This window comes from Pollachius pollachius (assembly GCF_949987615.1).
Source record: "Pollachius pollachius genome assembly, chromosome: 5".
NCBI classification, from domain to species: Eukaryota; Metazoa; Chordata; class Actinopteri; order Gadiformes; family Gadidae; genus Pollachius; species Pollachius pollachius.
Window position 1 is genome coordinate 14,572,753 of NC_136938.1, and position 21,429 is coordinate 14,594,181.

Genomic DNA, 21,429 nt, shown 5'->3' on the forward strand with positions numbered 1-21,429 from the left:
ATTATTGATGTACTGTTTCAGAGAATTGCTATGGACATTGTGGGTCCCCTGGAAAGGAGTAGCAGAGTGAACCGCTATTTCCTTGTCATCTCTGACTACGCCACAAGGTATCCAGAAGCCTTTTTCCCTTAAAAATATAGAAGCCCGGCAGGTAGCAAATGCAATGTCTAACAGTACTTGGGAATACGGGCCCTAAAGACACTACCTTACCACCGTCAGACCAATGGGTTGGTTGAAAGGATCAATCAGACTTCAAAGAATATGCTGAGGAGGTTTGTTTCAGACACTGGAGTTGACTGGGATGAATGGCTACCCCATCGCTGTTCGCCTACGGAGAGGTTCCCCAGGCGTCCACAGGCTTCTCACCGTTTGAGTTGCTGTATGGGCAACATGTGAGGGGTCCATTGGATGTCTTGAGGGAGACCTTTGAAGGTGAGCAGCCAACAGGTGAATATCTTGGCTTATGTACTCAAGATGTGAGAGAAAAAATACAAAATGACTGCAGGACTTTTGACTACCTTTCCCCGTCCAGAAGGATGCCTCAGGAGTGGGGTTAGGACCCATGCTGCTACAGGGAGAGGAGGGGAACCAGAGGCCTGTTGTCTGCCTCAACATGAAGCTGTTTAGAAGGGAACAAAGGTATTCGACTGTAGAGAAGGCGACAGAGGCGGCAATCAGAACTTTAATCGCGCCGTCACCCAATCAAGGGTTGTATGTGTTCGGCATGAAAGCCGTCTGACTTTTATATAGCCACTATAGCCTATAGGTGTGTAACTGTATAATTATTAATTAATGTAAATATATATATTTTAGCCTTTACCCAGTGTCAGAAATAGGAATGTCCGTTCCTTAGCGCTCTTGTTAAGGGAGAACGCACCCATGGGTGGTGATTTATAAAGGTGTTATGCGTGACACGTGACAAGTTAAACCATTTGGTTATGGTTTTTCTCATGCATAATATGTATAAGCAGTGCTGTTCAATGACCAGCATGTTTATTGTTGTGTAAGTAAAAATGTATTGATTATGGTGTCCCTGCATTTACGCTATGGAATAGGTAACCAGTATATTCTGTGTCTGTGGAAGCTGAATATTGTACTGTGTATATGATGGTATTGTCATGTGGGCGGGGCTAGTTGAAGCTCAGAGTCGCTGGCACCACGGAACCCTGTTCCTCCACGGACATCTAGACCAGAGGCCAGAGTAGCTTTTAGCGATTCACCTCGCCAGTGAAAGGTTGAAAAGGGCATCACTCTGCTTTCTCTATGTGACTATGGACGCCAAATCGACAGCAACTGTTTCCAGGTCCTACACAACACAACACTGGAAGACTATCTGGAAGAAGTTGCCAATTATCAGTCAACCTAGATGCATCTCTTTCAGAAGGTACAGGTGGACTGTTTTAATCCTGAGATCACCCATTAGAAGCAACTTCAACTTCCGTTGAAGTTGCCTGATGATTTAGCTGATCATCAAGGACCTATTGGAAGTTACTGCACTGGAGCGGGTATTTACATAAGTCTCAAGGAAAGGTTTCTGCCACAAGACATCTAGCGGCAGAAATTACATATATTATACAGCTTTAACATTTACCTACCTGATATCATGCCCACATACCTTACTCAATTGAACATAACATATTCCAACAATCATTGAATTGCTCCTCTTAATTAATTTACCACCACAGCACATTTGCTCAATATAGTTTTCTAAATATAATTTAGGCCCACAACCGGCGTATTGTGGCATCCCGTCTAGGGTGCTGCTGTTACATTTAAATGACCATGGCCGATCTGGCCGACAAACTGCAGTGGGACCGCTTATTCACATTCCGGGGCCCCTCTCTCCTACTGTGACGCTCTGCGAGTTCATGTTCCTGGGCGAGCCAGCTGAAACGCCTTTTGTGTGTATGTGTGAGTGAGTGTGCGATGAGAGTGAGTGTATATGATGCGCGGTACCTAGTCTCGGTGTATATCTAGCATCCTCCGTTGCTTCTGGGAAGCAAACGGAACTCGTACAAGGTAAGATGTCCGGACTCTGGATGTTGCTTTAATTAAGGCTATTTAATTGTGTACAATTGTATGAAACGACGTTGTTTTTGCCGAAGCGTTTCGGGGTTGTAGAGGGTTGTGACGCTGATCTAGTGGTGTTGGTGGTGTTGGTGGTGGTGGGGGGGGGGGGGGGGGGGGGCAATCAGTGTTGCCGGGCTATTTTTCAACGGAGGAATAATGCGAATAATATCTTTGCGCATTAAATGACCGCATTTGCAAGCGCTGAGAACTAGCAATGTTAACGATTCTGAGCGACAGCGAAATGTGTCAAAGTGGGAAGGGATGTGTTTTTTAAGACAGTCTTCGCATATATCTTTTTACTGTGATCTACAGAGGTCTTTGTTTACGTACTTACATTTTTGTATTTTAACCCCCGCGGCTCAAACATTTTATTTTCCTTTAAGATGAATGTAGAAAATGTTAACAGTGGCAGCGTGCTAACTGCTGTAGCGCAATATTGCACACAATAAGCACAGTGGCCAACTGGACCATAGCAACGAGCCTACAACATATGACATCTAGCATTTTGACTGAATACATAATATCTCAAAGTGAGGAAATATATGACTAGGCCTACATCAGCCGAGCTTTCTTATATCGTCATCACATCTGGCGGCCTGACAGACTGTCCTCCTTTGTCCTCTATGGTACCAACCTGCTCCTGTGACTGTGTGTGTGTGTGTGTGTGTGTGTGTGTGTGTGTGTGTGTGTGTGTGTGTGTGTGTGTGTGTGTGTGTGTGTGTGTGTGTGTGATGGGGTGGATGGGTGGGTCAGTGTGTTTGGTTAGGGAGTGTGGTTCTCTATGTGTTGGGATGTATCTTATTTGCTGGTTGTTCGTGTGTTTGTTAGTCATCTGTTGACTGGCCATGTTGGGTTTTATGTTGTGCTCTGTAGTACATTATATGTATATATATGTGTGTGTGTGTGGGGGTGATATGATGTGTGTGTATTCATTTTGTGTGGGCGGTGTTATACAGAGCCTTTTATCTGTCTCTCCACAGCGATGACATAAGCCTGTTAAATTCGTAATCTATTGGCATGTCGAGCATCTTCCTGGCCAGGCTATGATAATATTATATTATCAGTGAGCACAAGCCCTGGCACTTACTGCTGGGGAATACTCTCCCTCTCAACTGGGGCTGGGCTATTTCCAAACATTTATTATAACGATCACTGGGAATATGAAATCAGACGGAGGAATATCTAAATATTCAAAACATCATTACAAACATTCTAATTGAGGGTCATTACATATCAGTACATTTAAAGTCTGATATCAGACTGAAACTAGATTTCAAATCCATAGTTATCATTTTGTGGGCATATCTTTTCAAGATTCAGTCTCAGGCTTCTTCAACAGTGCAATATAAAATAAAAGTGAAAGTAAAGAGAAACACAAGTAAGAGAGCTGAGACCTAATTAAACAAATAAATAAATAAACTACAATACTGGATATGAATAATTAGAATAAAATAAAAAAAATAAAAATAATTAATATATAATAATACCTGTAATGTATAAATAGATGCAGGATAAAAAGGTGTGAAATGTAAACAGACATTTTTATACAGATGTCGACTGTTAGAAAGTGGCATAATGGTGAGCTAAGTAGCTCAGGAGTTCAGCAGTCTCATGGCCTGTGGGATGAAAGGTGGTGCGGGACCGGCTGCTGCGGTAGCGTCTACCAGATGGCAGCAGCTGGGGTGATGAGGGTCTTTAATAATCCAGTTGGTCTTCTTCCTGCACTGCTGAGTGAAGAGTCCCTCCATGGATGGCAGCTACGTCCTGGTGATGTGCTTGGCAGTTTTCACCACCCTCTGTAAGGGCTTACGATTGAGGGTGGAGCAACTGCCGTACCAGCTGGTGATGCAGCCAGTCAGGATCCTCTCTACGGTTCACCTGTAGAAGTTGCTGTGTATCCTGGAGTCCATGTTGAACCTCCCCAGCCTGCGGAGGAAAAAGAGCTGCTGTCTTGCCGTCTTTGTGATGGTGTTGGTGTGGTGAGTCCAGGTCAGTTCCTCGCTGATGTGGACCCCGAGGAAGTTGAAGCTGCTGCCTCTCTCTACTTTCGTCCCGTTGATGGTGATGGGGGCTTGTCCTACTCCCTGTCACTTCCTGTAGTCCACAATCAGCCCCTTGGTTTTGCTGAGGTTGAGATGGAGGTTGTGGTCCTGGCACCAAGATGAACTTTAGTCAATAAACAGCATTCTCACATATGTGTTCCTCTTATCCAGATAGGAGAAGGCAGTGTGGAGGGTGAGGGTGATATGGACCTGTTTGCCCTGTATGCAAACTGCAGGGGGTCCAGTGAGTCAGGGAGAGAGGAGGTGATGAATGATTTGACTAACCACTCAAAGCACTTCATGACGATGGAGGTGAGTGCTACTGGGCGGTAGTCGTTAAGGCAGGATGTTTTTGACATCTCGTGGATGGGAACGATGATGGGCTTTTTGAGACATGTGGGGACCACAGACTGGAGCAGCGACGTGTTGAAAATGTCTGTAAACACACCTGCCAGCTGATCTGCACACACCCTAAGAGCTTGGCCAGGGATGCCATCAGGTCCAGGGGCCTTGTGTGGATTAATCCTTTTGAAGGATTTGCACACATCTGCCCTTGTTATTACTAGTTGGCAGGGGTCCTGGTCCTTCTGCGTGCAAAGGTGTTAAGGTCATCTGGAAGAGATGGAGACACTTCCTCAGCCCCGCTCATTGTCCTTTAGCAGTCTGTTATCTTCTTATTCCGGTCCACATGTGTCTTGAGTTGGGGCCCTGAAAGTTAGACTCCACTCTGTCCCTGTATTGTCTCTTAGCACTGTTAATAGCTCTCCGGAGCGCATACCTGGGCTTGCTTTACTCCTCCAAATCACCTGAGTTGTAGGCGGCGGTCTATGCTTTAAGTTTGGCTCGGACTTCTCCATTAACCCAGGGCTTCTGATTCGGGAATGTCCGTATAGAGCTCGTAAGTCCGCCCCTTCTGGTAGACCCCCATGGGACCTCTGAGATCGTAATATATGAATGGGTTTCAATGGAGAGAAAGTAATTATTTTCTGGTCCCAGTCTTTATATGCCCTGGATTACACTTATGTTGTTTGTGGATTTAAATTATAAATTTCCATGCAAAGAAAACAAAAAAAATTTGCGAAGATGTTTGATAATGTTAGGTTTTGTGTGAGGCCGCTTTGTGAACTACAGCTCTTCGCTGCTCTCGCCACGAATGATATACGTCACCACCACTCTGGTACAGACATGGCGATCTCTCTGCTCCACTTCACTGCTTTTTTCTAAGGGGAGGATAACTGCATCGAAAGAGGTATAAACCATTATAAGTCGGGGCATGTGTAGATTTTCAGTTATGCCGATGGGGAGATTGTCGGTCTTGTCCACGCCAGTCGCAGGGAGTGTGACGTCACACACGAGACATGTAGTCTTTCTCATTGTGTTTTCTCTACAGCCTTTAACTGAACAATTGCACAATAAACGGTTCATCTCTTTGCATGAAAAACTATCATATAAAACCACAAACAACATGTGTAATCCAGGGCATATAAAGACTGGGACCAGAAAATAATTACTTACTCTCCATTGAAACCCATTCATATTTTACGATCTCAGAGGTCCCATGGGGGTCTACCGGAAGGGGCGGACTCACAAGGTCTATTGTAATCCGTGGCACGACGTCATCAATGCATTTGCCGATGTAGCAAATCACAGAGTCTGTGTGTGTGTTTAAATAGTCTTTCAACACATCCCATTCCATAGTGCTGAAACAGTCCCGTAATGAAGAGTCTGATTGGTTGGACCAGTGCCTGTCTCGTTTGAGTCTCTGCCTATAGGACGGCAGAAGCAGTACTGAGTTGTGGTCTCATTTGCCGAATGGGGGTCATAGGAGGGCCTTATATACGTTGCGGAAGGGAGAGTAAACATGGTCGAGCGTGTTTCCAACTCGTGTAGGAAAGCTGATGTGATGATGATATCTCAGCAGGACTTTCCTCAAGTTGGCTTTATTAAAATCCCCGGCCACAATGAAAGTAGCCTCGGGCCATGAGGTCTCCATCCTGTCGATAACTCCATACAGCTCGTCCAGCGCTTGTTAAGTGTCGGCATCCGGTTGGATGTACACCACTGCGAGCACGACCGATGTTAACTCCCATGGCAAATAATAGGGCCGGCATCCGATCATGGGTTGCCCTAAGTTGGGTGAACTGTTTGATAAAAGTACCTCCACGTCACCAACACCGCTTGTTGTTAATCATGAAGCAGACACTTCGCCCTTGCGCTTCCCCGATGTTGTTGTCCTGTCCTGGCAGTGAATGGAGAGTCTTTGTGGAACAGTCCGGGGCCGAAGGGTCTAGCCAAGTCTCTGTGAAAACCATCACGTTACAGTTCTTAATGTCCTGTTGAAACGCCATCCTGCTCCAGAGTTCATCCAGCTTGTTGTCCAGTGACTGGAATTTCGCCAGAACAATACTGGGGAGAGGCGGCCGGTTCTCACATTTTCTCAGCCTAAACAGGATTCCAGCCCACGACCCTCGCTTCCTCTGCACATTTTATTAATTTAGACTTAATACTGTTTATCACACACACACACACACACACACACACACACACTCACACACATACTTCATAGACTAATGTTAGCTAATTAGCATATTTTGAATTTGACATAAATTGGCAATTTTTTACAGAATAAATGACCAACTCAACCAATTTTAATCAGGCAAGTCAATAGATCATGTATATCCAACTGTTTGTCATTTTAGGCTATGGTTCTGAAGTTGCCGATTTTTGACGTTTTCACCAAACTTTCACTCTACAGCTAAATCTATCCTGACGGACATATATGAAAAATGTTCTGCATGCGAAACAAGGCATGTATAACAAGTTTCTGATTTTTTTATCCATCGGGGCGGAAATGCCATTCCTTTCGATCGTTTAAACTTTGATAAGTCCACCGCTGAGATATAGGCATTACAGGCATTACCAATCTGGAATGTAAACAAAGTATCGGAATTCTTCATCCATCAGGGATCATTCGAGACCTAAGTTTCCGGGAGACCTATAGGTCTGACAAATTTCAAAACTTTTTACCACCTAGAGCCTGTCACGATACCACACATAAAGTAGTCGATATCAATACTAGTGAAATTCCATGATTCTCAATACCCAATTCGATACCATGGTAAAAAACAAAAACAAAGCAATAAATCCCATGTACTTCAACATACACTCATTTATTAAAAACATTTGAACATTACAAAAAACAGTGCCACTTGCATGTAGCCTTCAAGTAATGAATAAAAATTATCCCCTATAACATTACAAAAAAAGAACAGTGGCAAACAATATAAAGTGCAATCTGCATTATTCATTCTTCTTTTTAACATCGATAGTAAATAAAATAAATAACCTGCGTCCAAAGGAAGCACAGCAGACCTGGATTTACAACTTTAAATTATTTATTTTTTTCTGCAGTTCGTCGTAGCGAAATAAAGTTTCTGTCGTGTTTTATTTGGCATTTTGTAAATCCATTGATTTCTGTTGGAAGACTCATTACTCGTTGACCGGAAAAATAAAGGAGGGCTGGTTGAGATGGAGAACCGAGGGAAAAGACTTCAACCAAACATGAACAGCCCCTGTCTGTTTCTGGTTCCGGTCCACTCTCCGTTTCAATGGGATTTTCAAAATGCCAAATAAAAATACGACAGAAACTGTATTTCGCTACGATACTTGATTAGGAACATCAACAAACACTACTAACCACTCGGTGAGTTGCACATTTCTGAAAATAAACTTTTAGGGTCGTTTTAAGAACAGGTTTGTGAATTCCCATAGCCAGCCATTGTGAAGCAGGCAGGGGAGATTCAAAATGAGCCAAATAACCAAGACAGGACCAATAGTCAACATTTCTGTGTCAACCACTATATTTCATCCGAGACAAACCAGAAAGGGGGCTCAATGTGCTATTTATTTTATTTATTTATTTCAGTACAATGCACATTAATAAACATGTCCAGCAGTACATGTAAATGTGCCAGATTGTAGCCCAGATGCTATTTTCCATCTGTAGTCCATTAAGCAGGTTGATGTTACATTACAAATGACAAAAAATATACAATAGTAAAATTTTCTATATAAAACAGAGAGAGACAGAATAAAAGGAAAGGAAAAACAGGACAATTCATTAGTATGTGTTAAAACGGAGACACGATTCATTAGTATGCTCTACTGAGCTAATACGGTACAGCATACAGTTAGAGGTGGTTGCACGTTTGGTTGGCTCTAAGCCAGACCTTTAAGGTGGCTCTTGAAGGTGGCCAGAGTGGGACATTCCCTTATAGTTGGGGGTAGTGTGTTCCATAATGCACTACCTTTAATAGGCAGTGCGTTACGGCTGAAGGATGTTTTCTAAAAGGAACCTCACAGTCCCTATTTAAACAGCTCTGGTGATCCGAGTCTGTCTGTATTTAATAAACTCCTGCAGTGGGGGTGGCGCCAGGCCATGTAGTGCTTTATAAATTAAGCATACAGAGGAAAATTTACAGAATTTATCAAAGCTCAGTAAGTTATATTTCTCTAAGATGTTGCAGTGATGATACGAGAGTAATTTTTTATATCTACCGTTTTGAGTGCCATTTAGTACAGAAGCTCAACTGGTTTTAGGATAGTAGAACCCGACATAGACCAGCTGGTGATGCAGTAGTTCTGATATGAAAGTATCATTGAGTGCAGAAACATCAGAGCAGCTGCATCTGACAGGGATCCTCTGATTTGCTTAAAATGACAAAGATTGAATTTAATTTTTTTGGATATCATTTTAACATGGTTTTTGAAGGAGAGTCTGGAGTCTATAGTCACGCCTAAGTATTTAAACTCATTAACAACTACCATCTCTTATGTGCCCGAGAACACCCCAGATTGAGAAAGCATAGTAGTAGAAGGTTGCTTCGACAAGTATAAACAAACATTTTTTTTTGCATTTAAGATAAGACACGATCCATTGAGCCATGTTTGTATGTGTGTTAGAGCTGTTGAGAGCACACGGGCTGCCTCCTTAGGATTCTTTGCTTTAGTAAAAATTACAGTGTCGTCGGCATAAAGCTGGACATCAACATGTAAACAGTATTCCGGTAAATTATTAATATATAATGAAAATAAAATGGGCCCCAGTATGGACCCTTGGGGGACTCCTACTGGACAACCCATGTAAGCAGAACTGGCCCCGCCCACCACAGTGCATTGTTCTTTGTGTGACCAAAATTAGTGAAACCAATTAATAGTTTGAGCAGAAAAATGTAAACGGGACAGTACCTTGATAGCAGTACCTTGTGATTGACGGTGTCGAAAGCTCTTTTTAAATCTAGGAATACGGCACCAACGCATCTATTTTTATCTAGCTGACATCTGACTTTTTCCATGAAAATGGCCAAGGCAGTCTTGCTTGAGTGGTATGGCCGAAACCCAAACTGCATGGGATGTAAAGGTGTTTGGCTATTGCTGAGGAATTCAATGATTTGTTTAGTAATCCATTTTTCAATTATTTTGGAAGTTATACGTATAATGCTGATTGGTCTATAGTTTTTCATGTCAGATTTGTCCCCAGCTTAAAATACTGGGGTGACTGAGGATAAATTAACCAAGTGCATGATTGGGGGCGCTATAGCCTCCTTATGTGATTTTATAAAGCTAGCGTCAAGTCCATAAATATCCTTGGCTTTAGAGTTGTTTGAAGCCGTAATGATATCAATAACTTCTGGTTCTGGGATTTATTCAATGTCAAATTTCATCACATTTCATCACATTCCATAAGGCCAATCCAGTCAATATATTTCAGAGCTCTATCCACATTTTCTAATTGATTCTTGGGAATTGTCATATTAGTAGTATGGTTGGTTGAAGTATGACTGGTGGTCTGAGAGACCTGTTAACAGGTTGTGGGTGTTTGTGATTCTTTCCCGTTTATTGGTGAAAACTAAGTCAATTCTGGAGTGAGTGCCGTTTGTAATTCTTGTGGGTTGTTCTATTAACTGAGTGAGGTTGAAGTAATCTGTTATAAGCTTGAGGGTTTTTCTGTCTTGTTTGTTATCCCAATCAACGTTGAAATCGCCAAAGAGGAGGATTTCTTTTTTATGATTACATAACGTAAGGAGTGCTTTGAGCTGGTCATAAAATTCCAGATTAGCAGTAGGTTTGCGATAGATGCAGATAACTGTCAGAGACATCTCTCTCAAAAGGGAGATGTGTACACCAAATTGAATGCATTCAATCTGATTGCATTTCAAGTTGTTCTTTACATACAGTGTTGGGCAAGTTGCTTCAAAAGAGTAATCTATTATTTATTACTTGTTACTGTCATTTCAAAGTAATTAGTTACATTACAATATTACTATCTTTGAATTGTAAGGCATTACACTACTTTTACATTACTTTTGCATTACTTTCACCAAAATAACAGGAAATATGGATTTGGTGTTCTCAATAGATCTTTCTGTGTTCAATGCAGCTCATTACACAGCAAGAGGTGATATGGTATGGCATAATGACTGAGCTAGGCTTAAGGCTAACAAAAGTACAATATAATGGTCGCAGTTATGGCTCATGGTGCAATACATTTTATAATAGAAATACTGTAACTTAAGGTATTCATATTGAAATCAATAGAGCTAGAGCCTACTACGGTAGATTGTAAAAAAAAAAAAAACATTGAGCCCCCTTTCTGGTTTGTCTAGGATGAAATAGAGTGGTTGACACTGAAATTTTGACTATTGTTCCTGTCTCGGGCATTTTGCTCATTTCAAATAGTTTTCAGCCATAGCGTTCATAACAGCCAGTAACGATAAAAAATGTAGACATGTCAAATTTTTAGAGCCGTTATTGTAAAACTACTAAGTTTTCCGCTGTGGACCAACGTAGTTATGCTAAATTTTGGTGTGAGACTTGGTGAAGGGACGTGGGTAGTTTCAGTTTTTGAGGAGGTCTGCTGCAAAACTCAGAAAAATCGGAGTATCCATAACACACAGCATTTTCCATTTGTTGCATTTGTCATTTTGTAATCCCCCAGTCTGAGAAACATTCCAAATCAAAATGCATGGGTTTATATTTCATTCTGTGTAGCATGAAAAAAGTCAGGGACACGAATCAATAGAATAATCTTCGTGACTATGAGCCAAAATCGTGTGATACCGGGTTTAGAAATACGTGGGGGAAAGAAGAAACTGGTCGAACTGAGGCTGGCAAAACACACTATTTGAGGACTTGGGTCACCCAAGTAGTACTACTTAGTACCAATTAGCCTCTAGTGATGCACATCCTAATCCTACAGCGTTGTCAATGTAAAATAGAACAGCATATAAAATCAACATATAAAGAAAGAGGAGAGCAGTTCTCTTGTTGGATTGCTATAGATAACCTTAATCATGTCAATAAAAGGGGCACCAAAGCCCATTGCACTGAGAACTGACCACAAAAAGGGCCACTGGAGCCGATCAAATGCCTTCATTGCATCCAACAAGAGAACTGCAGTTGGAGATGACATGTTTTTGGCACAATCAATGACAGGCAGGAGCCACTTTACATCATCAGAGGCCAGCCTCGATTTAATAAAGCCTGTCTGATCGCTATGTATTAGTTTCTTCATAGGCCCCTGAAGACGCCGAGCCAGCACCTTGGCATAGATCTTTAAATCTCCGTTCCGGAGGGCAAGGGGCCTGTAACTAGCGCACTCTACTGGGTCTTTGCCTTTTTTAAGGAGCAGGGATATTAAAGCAGTATTGACATCTCTTGAAAAATAACCTTCCTTAATTGAAAAATGTACCATCTCTAAGAGCAGAGGGCCAAGCAAGGACCAAAAGGCTAGATCGAACTCGGGCAGAATACCGTCGGGGCCTGGAGATTTTCCCATAGACATGTCCATCATTCGAGTTGTGTGATAGGAGCAATTAGGTTTTCAGCTTCAAAATACGAATATTTGACCTGTTGCTTCTTCAGAATTTCTGATGAAGAGGGTGGGTTGAATCATTTAGAATTGGTTCTGTCTTCGGTGGTCATTGTACAGTTGAGCTACAGTTGATCTTGCTGGCTGTTTAACTATTCATTGCATTTTCTTCTGGTCCCTAATGTACATGCTACCAAAGGCACAAATAAAGCCAAATGATAAAACACTCTGCAGGAGAGCTTTGTAAAACATCTGAAGAATACAGCTGTCTATTCTAAAATGATTGAGTTTCCTTAGAAAAAACATCATTTTCTGCAACTTTTTGGACTTATTTTGTGCACATTCATTAAATGTCAGTTTGTTGTCTATTTCAACACCCAAATATGTATATGTTGTGACCCACTCTACCACTACACCATTTATATTTGAGAGTGGAACTATAATTCCTTTTTTATTAAAATCTATGGTCATCTCCTTTGTTTTCTTTGCATTAACCACGAGAAAATTATCTGTACAGCATTTAAAAATAGGTGTAGTCAGAGGAGGTTGCTTGGCAGTTATTGGGGTATAAGGTGTATAGAATAGGGGAAAGAACGCACCCTTGTGGTGCCCCTGTGTTTATGGCTTTTAACAGTGAGACACATAAGTTATATTTGACTTGTTGACTACGGTTCCTCAAAAAGTAATAAATCCACAAAATTGGGTTAACCAAGAGGTGTCTACATTTTTGTACCATAGAGTGAGGTTGGATTGTGTTGAAGGCACTGCTGAAGTCTATGAACACAATCTTGACAAGACTCTGTGCTTGTTCAAGGTGCTCATAAATGTTGTTTATCAAGGTCAGCAGTGCATCTTCAACCCCTCTCTCTGTGCGATATGCAAATTGGTTTGGGTCTAAGGATGGTGTGACCTCACACTTATTATTTTTTCAAAACATTTCATTGGTGTAGTTGTTAGGAAAACAGGGCGCAGGTCATTAAGTTCCCTAGGTTTATTGTTTTTGGGTACAGGCACGATCAAAGATTTTTTCCTTAGAGAAGGAACAACACCAGTGTCTATTGATAGCTGGGACAGCCTTTGGAAGGGCTGTGCCTCCTGGTCTGCACACACACACTTAATGTCCTGCTACTAATACCATCATGCCCACTAGCTTTACGAGGGTTCACATGTCTAAAGTAGGACTTAACATCGTGTATAGAAATGTCAATGTCTGCACACTTCATACTACAGATTTCTTTGTAAACCAATTCCTGCTCTGCTGTAAAATCATGAGAATCAAATCTGCAATGAAAATTATTCAAATCATTTGCCATTTCAAGTTTGTTTTCCACTGCCATGAGATGTTTCTTAGGCTTATATCCGGTGATTGCCTGGACCCCTTGCCATGCTCTCCTAGCATCATTTCTAAAATAGTTCTCTAATTTACGTTTATATGCTGCTTTACAGTCCATAGTAATCATTTTTATGTTTTTCTGCACAGTCCTTTTCTCTTCTGTTTCCTCCCTGTCTCTTTTTTTGGTTATGAAGTTGTTTTAGTTCTGGGATTACCCTGGGCTTGTTGTTGGGAAACATTTTAACAGTCTTCCAAATTTAAAGGTGCATCAAGCCCATTAGCAGTATTGGGATCGACTATGGGGATGTCAAGATTCTGGAGGAAAGAAGTAGTTTCTGTCCTGTCTGATGATGATTCAGATTCATAAAGGGAGAAATAAAAATCCCTAAAGATGTCATTTATAGCAGTGGGTTCAGAGAAAAGCTCGCTAGAGGAATCTTTCTTTTGTGGAATCATTCGAGAAGTAGTTTGACGTTTCAATTGATGAGCCAGGAGCCTACTCAGCTTATTGCCATGTTCATAATAAGTAGCACGAGAATTAGCATAGTAGAAGTCGCTCAGCGTCGGTTGTTGTAAGGAGGTCCAACTCTACCTGAAGATCATATCTGTTTCACTAAACTCTGGGATGGGTTAATAGCATTTTGTCCATCAATATCCCTTAATTTAGTTAGGAGTTCATTTAACTTGGCCTCACGGGTTCTATTGCAATGAGTAAAAATAATTTGACCACGCAAATAAGCTTTGAGTGATTCCCATTATAGAAGACAGAATCATTTTTGTTAATAGTTATAAAGTCATCAATTGAGGACATGATAAATCATTGAATGCAAGAGTATTAAAGCAGTATTAAACATCCAGGGTGAGGAGAAATGAAATTGGCCTGAAAGTATTATATTGAGACTAATGCTACGTTCACATGTTCACGCTGCTTTCATTTTCTTCAGAGAAGAAGAGGCTGATCAACGGGCGTAGTTCAAATGACTCTGTAAGCAATTGGCTGCTTACCGTCGCTCCCCTGTCGTCATTGTGTTGAACCAGCCAATAGCGCGCCAGGGGGAAAAGCAAGCTTGTTGATTGGCTCCAGTAAAAGTGGATCGGAAACAGGAAGTAAAGTATTGCTCCTCTCCAGCCCCTGCTACTGGGCGAATTCAAATTGCCGGCAGAACAGGCTTGGGGCATCCAGTCTAACATTCAAACCAAAAGCAAATTTAGTCGCCTGTATTTAGTAGTCGCGAGTAGTCACAAATCTGTCGCAGAGTAATTTGTGCAAGTTTGAACACACGCATTTACTTGTGCGAATGTTTGAGTAGAGGCTTCCTTTTGTGACTGCCATGTTTCTTGTTTGCCAATTCATTCTCAAGCATGGCCAGGCTTTACTTGTTGAATTTCCAGAAACGTTGGAGAGACCATCGTTTAGCATTCATAATATCATCCAGAGGCGCACACCGCTTTTGACCGTGTGCTATAAGATATTCTAGAACACTCGAGGAGCTCTGGTGGAGTCCGGGAGCTCAGCTCCGGCCTCATTTATCAACCGTACTTGCGCACAGATTTGTGCGTAAGGAGTGCATACGAACTTTGCCACGCAAAGTATGGAATTAACCAAAATGTGCTTATACTTAGGAATGAATGTGTGTAAACATAAGCACAGCTCTGGCCATGTGTACAAACCGAATCTAGTGGTAGAATAGCGATATTACTAGCAAAAAACAAAGCATTTAAGAGTGTCAAAGTATGCATTAAGCAACTTCTACACGTTTCCTTTAATTGGAAAAAATAAATTACTCCTTTGTTTAATTTTAAACATACTGATTGGTTTCAAACCCTATGAAAGACAGTTGTGAGAAATGTTTGAAATGTAGTGCAATGGCTTATCTTGCGTCATTGGAAGACTTGGCAAACCATCCTCTCCTCAGGGAGTGCGTTTTCAAAGATTGCGCTGATTTGCCTGGCAAGTTGCTGACGTCTCACGTCTGTGGGCTGTGATTCCCGACCCAACTAGAGGATGCACTGCACTATCTGCGCACACCCCTTTTGAAGCCCCCCCCCCCCCTCTCCCTCTCTTTCTCTCTCTCTCGCTCTCTCTCGTTTCGTTAAGTCCAGCATGAAAATAGTCAGAAAAATGCTCCCATTCAAAATGCATGGGTTAACATTTCGTTTTGTGTAGTACAATTTTTTTTTACGCATACATAACTAGAGGGTGCATTGTACTGTCTGCGCACACCCCTTCTGAAGCCTCTCTCTCTCTCTCTCTCTCTCTCTCTCTCTCTCTCTCTCGTTTCGTTTAGTCCAGCACGAAAATGGATGGGCATGCTCCCATTCAAAATGCATGGGTTAACATTTCGTCCTGTGTAGCGCAAAAAAGGTCGGACAATCAAGATCTGGGACACAATGCAATAGATTAAATTTCGTGAGCATGCGCACAAAATCGCATGATACTGGGTTGCACCAATCCCAGCCTAGTTGGATTCGTCGTAACATCATCTGTTAATCAATAGCCATAGAACCGGCATGAATTCACCATATATCCGCTAAGTAGCCACTGCATGGTTCAGGTGGGGCAGTGTACAGGGTATTTTCTTTCTTTCTTTTCTGATATTGCATTGTGGGCTGTGGGCTGCGCCAGAACCTGTGCTTAATTTCCATATTTGCATCCCAGAATGGTAGGGAGTGAGGGAGGAGAGTGGGAGGAGAGATTCATGTTCATCCAGGACTTTTATTATAATATCACTCTATTTTATTATAGTCCCCCATTCTATATTTTAACCTATGATTATTTTCCATTATTCAGAGTTTAACTTTAATGTTAACATGATTTTTTCCTGTCTTCCAGGATCCAGCCAGCAGCAATGTATGGCCTGTAAGCTGCCAATCATGGCCCACAAGAAGAAGCCGGAAACTAGCGGGGGAATCAACATGGCAGCACCCGCCCCTAGCCGTGCCCTTCGTTCTACAGAGAGACAAGACCAAAAGTCTCTGCCCTCTCGGCCCCGCCCAGTTCGCTATCCCAAAGAGTCACATGGTCAGAAGCCACTCGCCAGGCCATCCAAGGTCCAATACTCTCTTCCGAAGTGCCGGGAAGTGAGTCCAAGCCAACCAGAACAGGATGTTGAAGTTGGCATGGTCAAGCTGCAGTACTACAACCAATCAGAACACAAGATGGAACAGGATGTGGTCAAGCCGCAATACTTAAACCAACCAGAACAGGAGGTGGAAGTGGGTGAAGTACAACCTCAATACTACAGCCAATCAGAGCAGGAGTTTGAGGAGGAAGGAGTGGACCCTCCGTACAACAGAAAACCAGAAAATGAGGTAGAAGATGTAGTCAAACCCAATTGCTACAGCCCACCAGAAGATGAGTTGGAAGTGGGCGAGGTTGACCCTCATTACTACAGCCAACCAGAACAGAATGTGGAGGAGGTAGAGGCGGAGCTTCAGTATTGCGGCCAACCAGAACAGGAGGTTGAGGACAGATTGAAGCTTCAGTATTGCGGCCAACCAGAAGAGAAGGTGCAGGTGGATGTGGTTGAACCTCAGTCTTGCAATCAACAAGAGCGAGAGCCCGAAGGATACCGACCGCTTACACTGCCCACACTGGAACACAAACTTCTGAATGACCTTCCGGTGCCTGATCTTCATGTTCGTGACCTTCCCATGCAAGATCTTCCTGTTCGAGAACTTCCTGTGCATCAGCTTCCAGTGTACAAGCTTCCAGTGCAGGACTTTCCCGCAACTTTCAACATTGCAGACGACAGCCTGGACGATGACTCCAGCTCAGACTACATGAACAACACCTCAGAAGATGAGGAAGACTATGACGAAGGTAAGAACCCTTTTCCCATTATGGATTTAAAAATTTTCATCTACTCTTTTTTTATATTTATATTACTCTCCTGTTGAGTATATAGACATATTTTCTGTAGGTTGGTTTTAAAATATATCTATTGTACTTTTTACTTCTACTGCTTACCTGTACCTGGTACCCGTATTTTGCATCTAGGATCAATAAAATACTGTCTCATCTTAACTACCTCTAAAACCTCTATTAATTAACTTTAGTTAATGCAGTACTAAGCAGTATTACATTACATTGGAAAAGCATAGGGTTAGTGGGTTAGGGTTACCCTAGCCCTATTAAATAATCTATACATGAATACCTTAGTTAATACTGTTACTGTAATTAAGATGAACACTACCTATTTACTAAACATGAACACCATTAGTAAGTGATTACTAGACATTCAGGGCGGACCATTTTCTCATACTAGTCTTCTGCCCATTCCAATGCAACTACTACAATTTTACATTTCCTAGTGATTCAGTTAACCAAACACTAGCTAGCATAGAAGATATTGAACTAAAACCAAACTTAAAAGGTACTTTCTGGTAGTTAATAACGTGGCCTCAATGAGCCATAATGATGACAATCAAGAAAAGACATCAGGGATTTTACCTTCTCTTTGACAGATATTCACGCTTTAAATTAATGTGTTGGGCAGCATTACAGGAGACGCTCGGCAGCATTACTCATCTCTATCGAGCCATTATTTGGTTATTATTGCTCAGAATAGTAGAATTACAAAGTACCCTGCCCTAAACAATAGCTTCAATAAATTCCAATCTAAACTGGATACGTCAGCTTGTTGAAGACCGGAAACCGATGAATAAACTTGTTGTACTGCAATAACGTCATCATACTACTCACACAATTGGTGAGTTTATATATAATGGGCTAAAACCAAGTTGGAGGGAAATTCTGTGAAATTGCAGATAGGCACTGGATCGAAAAGCCTCACTAGTGTTGCACACAATCTACAGGGATTGCATGAGGAACCTACTACGTCCTTCAGGGCATTATTTTTGTGTATATAGGACATCAAGTGCACATGAAAGGGATGAAAGATGTGAGTGTTCAATGCAACGGCCGAACTGCGAGGCTTCCAGTTTGTTACCAGGGGAAATTGTCCTGCTATAAAAAGGCGGATATGGCTAAAATAATTCCGGCTTGACCGGCCAGCCGTAAAGAAGCTGTCACACGGTTCCATTCACCTGCAGGTGATATTGGAAAAAAACAAGGGAAAAAAAATTGGTTTTGTGTGACGAATTAGGCAGCATGAAAGATATCACAGTGAGACTACATTTCACCTGGGTAGGAAGACTGTGTTCATGAAAGCCAAACCAGTGCCGCAGTCAGACCCAAGGTGGAAGCTGACGTGGACCATCTGATCAAGAATGGGTTTTTTCGAGCCGGTGACAATCAGTGAGTGGGCCAAGCCCATCGTTCCGGTACCGAAAAAGGATGGGGGAATCTGGTGCTTTGCTATACCAAGCTGTCAGGAGGCTTTCGAAAAGGCAAAAGAGGTACTGACTACGTCAGAGGTCCAGAGGTTATTTCTCATGTACTTCCGTATGGTGAGGAAATGCCAATTGCTTTCGCATCAAGGACATTGAACTAGGCAGAGACTAATTATGCTCAATAGGAAAAAGAGTCAGCACAATAGTATGACATTAAGTATTGCAAAGAAGGCTCTCATGGCTAAACGGATGGTTCATCCAGAATGTCAATCCCTGTTACAAAGCCAGAACCACAATGACCCTGTGTTATCTGCGGTCATGGACATCATCACCAATGGCCAATCTGCATTTGATAACTCAATCCTGAAGCCATTCCTCCAAAGGAGGTTTGAGCTGTCTATCCAGTCTGGGTGTTCGCTGTGTGGAAGGAAGGTGATTATTCCACTGTGACTTCGCACACTGGTATTGCAGCAAATTCAGTCAGGAAACATTTTTGATGGCCAAGCATGGATAAGCAAATTGAAGAGATGGTCAAATGCTGTTCCTCTTGCCACAAAATCGGAAGCAACCCACCACGGCAGCGTGGGAAGATTGTTTTATAATATTTTTTACTTGATCATTTCAGAACAGGCTGTTCCTAGTTGCTGTTGATTGACACAGTAAATGGTCTAAGGTGGCTATTTACATTGCATTTACATTTAGGGCATTCAGCAGACGTTTTTATCCAAAGCGCCTTGCAATAAGTACAATTGTCAGAAGAAGGACAAACAATATATCGCTGTCGGTACAATAAGGATGTTCATAGAACCAAGTGCCAATCACAAACAGTTGATAGGTTAACCCATTCCCCGTTCACAACAAAGCTAGCTAGGATCAGATGCTACACAACTAAGTACTATATTTAAGTGCCAGGATGTACAACATACAATAAGTGCGTACATTAAGTGCCAGGACGTGTAACATACAATAAGTGCTTGGAGGGTTGGGTGGGGGTGGATATGCAGAGTCTAGGTGAACTCTGAACAAGTTAGTCTAAGTCTTCTGCGGAAGCTGGTGAGCGACTCTGCGGTCCTGACATTGGCAGGGAGCTCGTATCACTACTGCGGGGTCAAAACAGAGGTAAGCTGAGGCTGTTCCATTGACTGCCTTGTAGGTCAGTGCCATTCTCTTGAATCTAATACGAGCTGATACAGGGAGCCATTGGAGATCCCTGAAAAGGAGGGCCTCATGGGAGAATTTAGGTAGGTTGAACACGAGCATGCATCAGCATTCTGGATACTCTGCAAAGGTTTAATCATTAAGGCAGGAAGTCCAGCCAGGTGCGAGTTGCAGTAGTCGAGGTGGGAGATGAGGAGCGCCTGGACCAGGTGGTCAGCTGCTTCTCTCGTGAGGAAGGGCCGGATCTTGCGGATGTTGTAGAAGGCCCATCTGCAGGATGATTGTCCAGTACCAAACAAGGTTTCTCGGGGTTGTTGATTGAGATACTGCAATGTCCTTGACAGTGATCAGTAAGTCCATGTGAGGGCATTCTTTCCCTGGCACAAGGAGGATCTCAGTCTTGTATAGGTTAAGCTTCAGGTGATCGGCAGACGTCTAAGTGCTGATAACATTCTGAGATGCGTGTTGCAATCAGGGTGCTATCCGAGAAGGGGAAAGAGAGGAATAGTGTGTGTGTCGTCAGAGTTGCAGTGATAGGAAAAACTATTTGATGTGATTACAGAGCCCAATTATCTAGTATATAGGGAGAACCGAAGGGGCCTCAGTACAGACCCTCGAGGACTCCGGTGTCGAGAGCGCAGGGTTTGGAAAAGGAGCCATTCCATGTGACCTGATTGGTGTGATATGAACCGGGATAGCGCAGAGTCAGCGATGCCAAGTTTGGCGAGAGTGGCAAGGAAGATCTGGTAGTTCATGGTGTCGAACGCCACAGGCATTTCCAGGAGAATGAGAAGGCTCTGAGAATGAGAGGGAGGAGGCTCTGGCAAGCACGGAGTGACTCAGTCACCACGAGGAGAGCTGTCTCAGTGGAGTGTGCAGTTTTGAAGCCTGACTGATGAGGGTCAAGCAAATTGTTTTGTGAGCGATAGGACAGTTGGTTAGAGATGGCACGTTCCAGGGTTTTAGAAAGGAATGAAAGAAGAGATACTGGTCTGTATGTGTCGGTAGTGGTATCATGAGATCAACCACCACAGAGAAGACAATCGAGAAGCTAGGGGAAAAGTCGCTTTTGATCTCCTCCACAGTTAGCCCCTGACAATGGACTTCAACTTCTCTCACAGGAAATGGCTGGATTTCTACAAGCTAATGGAGTGCAGCACATTAAGATAGGTCCCTACCAACCCGCAACAAACGGTCCTGCTGAGGGATTCTTTCAGACCCTGGAACATAGAAAAACCCCAAAACATCACAACGGCAAGGAACACTACATCAGAGACTGCCCCGCTTTCTGCCAAATTAACACAGCAGTCCACATGCATCCACAAAGACCTCTCCTTCTAGCCTCATACTAAAGAGAGACCTGCGCATCACCTTCGACTTCTTGAAACCCTCAGCGGCGAATCTCTCTCTCTCTCTTCCTTCTCTTTATTTTGCCCAACACGGCAGTGCCCAAGCTAGTTAGTGTGAGATAAACTCCCAGTTACTCTACATTAAATGAAGCTTCATTACAATAATACCCTACTAACCCCGAGAGAAATGTAGCAAACTGAGCTACAGCAACATGGCAACAGTGGCTTGCTACATCAATTATATTTATTTTTCACATGAACCAACTTCAATCAATTGACTTGGTTCACATTGAACCACATGGTTCACATTGA

The 21,429-nt window shown here is 42.5% G+C and overlaps 1 protein-coding gene across 1 annotated transcript in view; it reads left to right on the top strand.

Moving 5' to 3' along the window:
- Positions 1–1,913: 1,913 nt before the first annotated feature.
- apba2b (amyloid beta (A4) precursor protein-binding, family A, member 2b) overlaps positions 1,914–21,429 on the top strand; it is a 49,551-nt gene continuing 30,035 nt past the window's right edge. The window contains exons 1-2 of the mRNA XM_079736022.1: positions 1,914–2,019; positions 16,149–17,138. Coding sequence (XP_079592148.1) covers positions 16,169–17,138 — 970 coding nt within the window. The 5' untranslated portion in view covers positions 1,914–2,019; positions 16,149–16,168. The remainder of the gene's footprint in view (positions 2,020–16,148; positions 17,139–21,429) is intronic.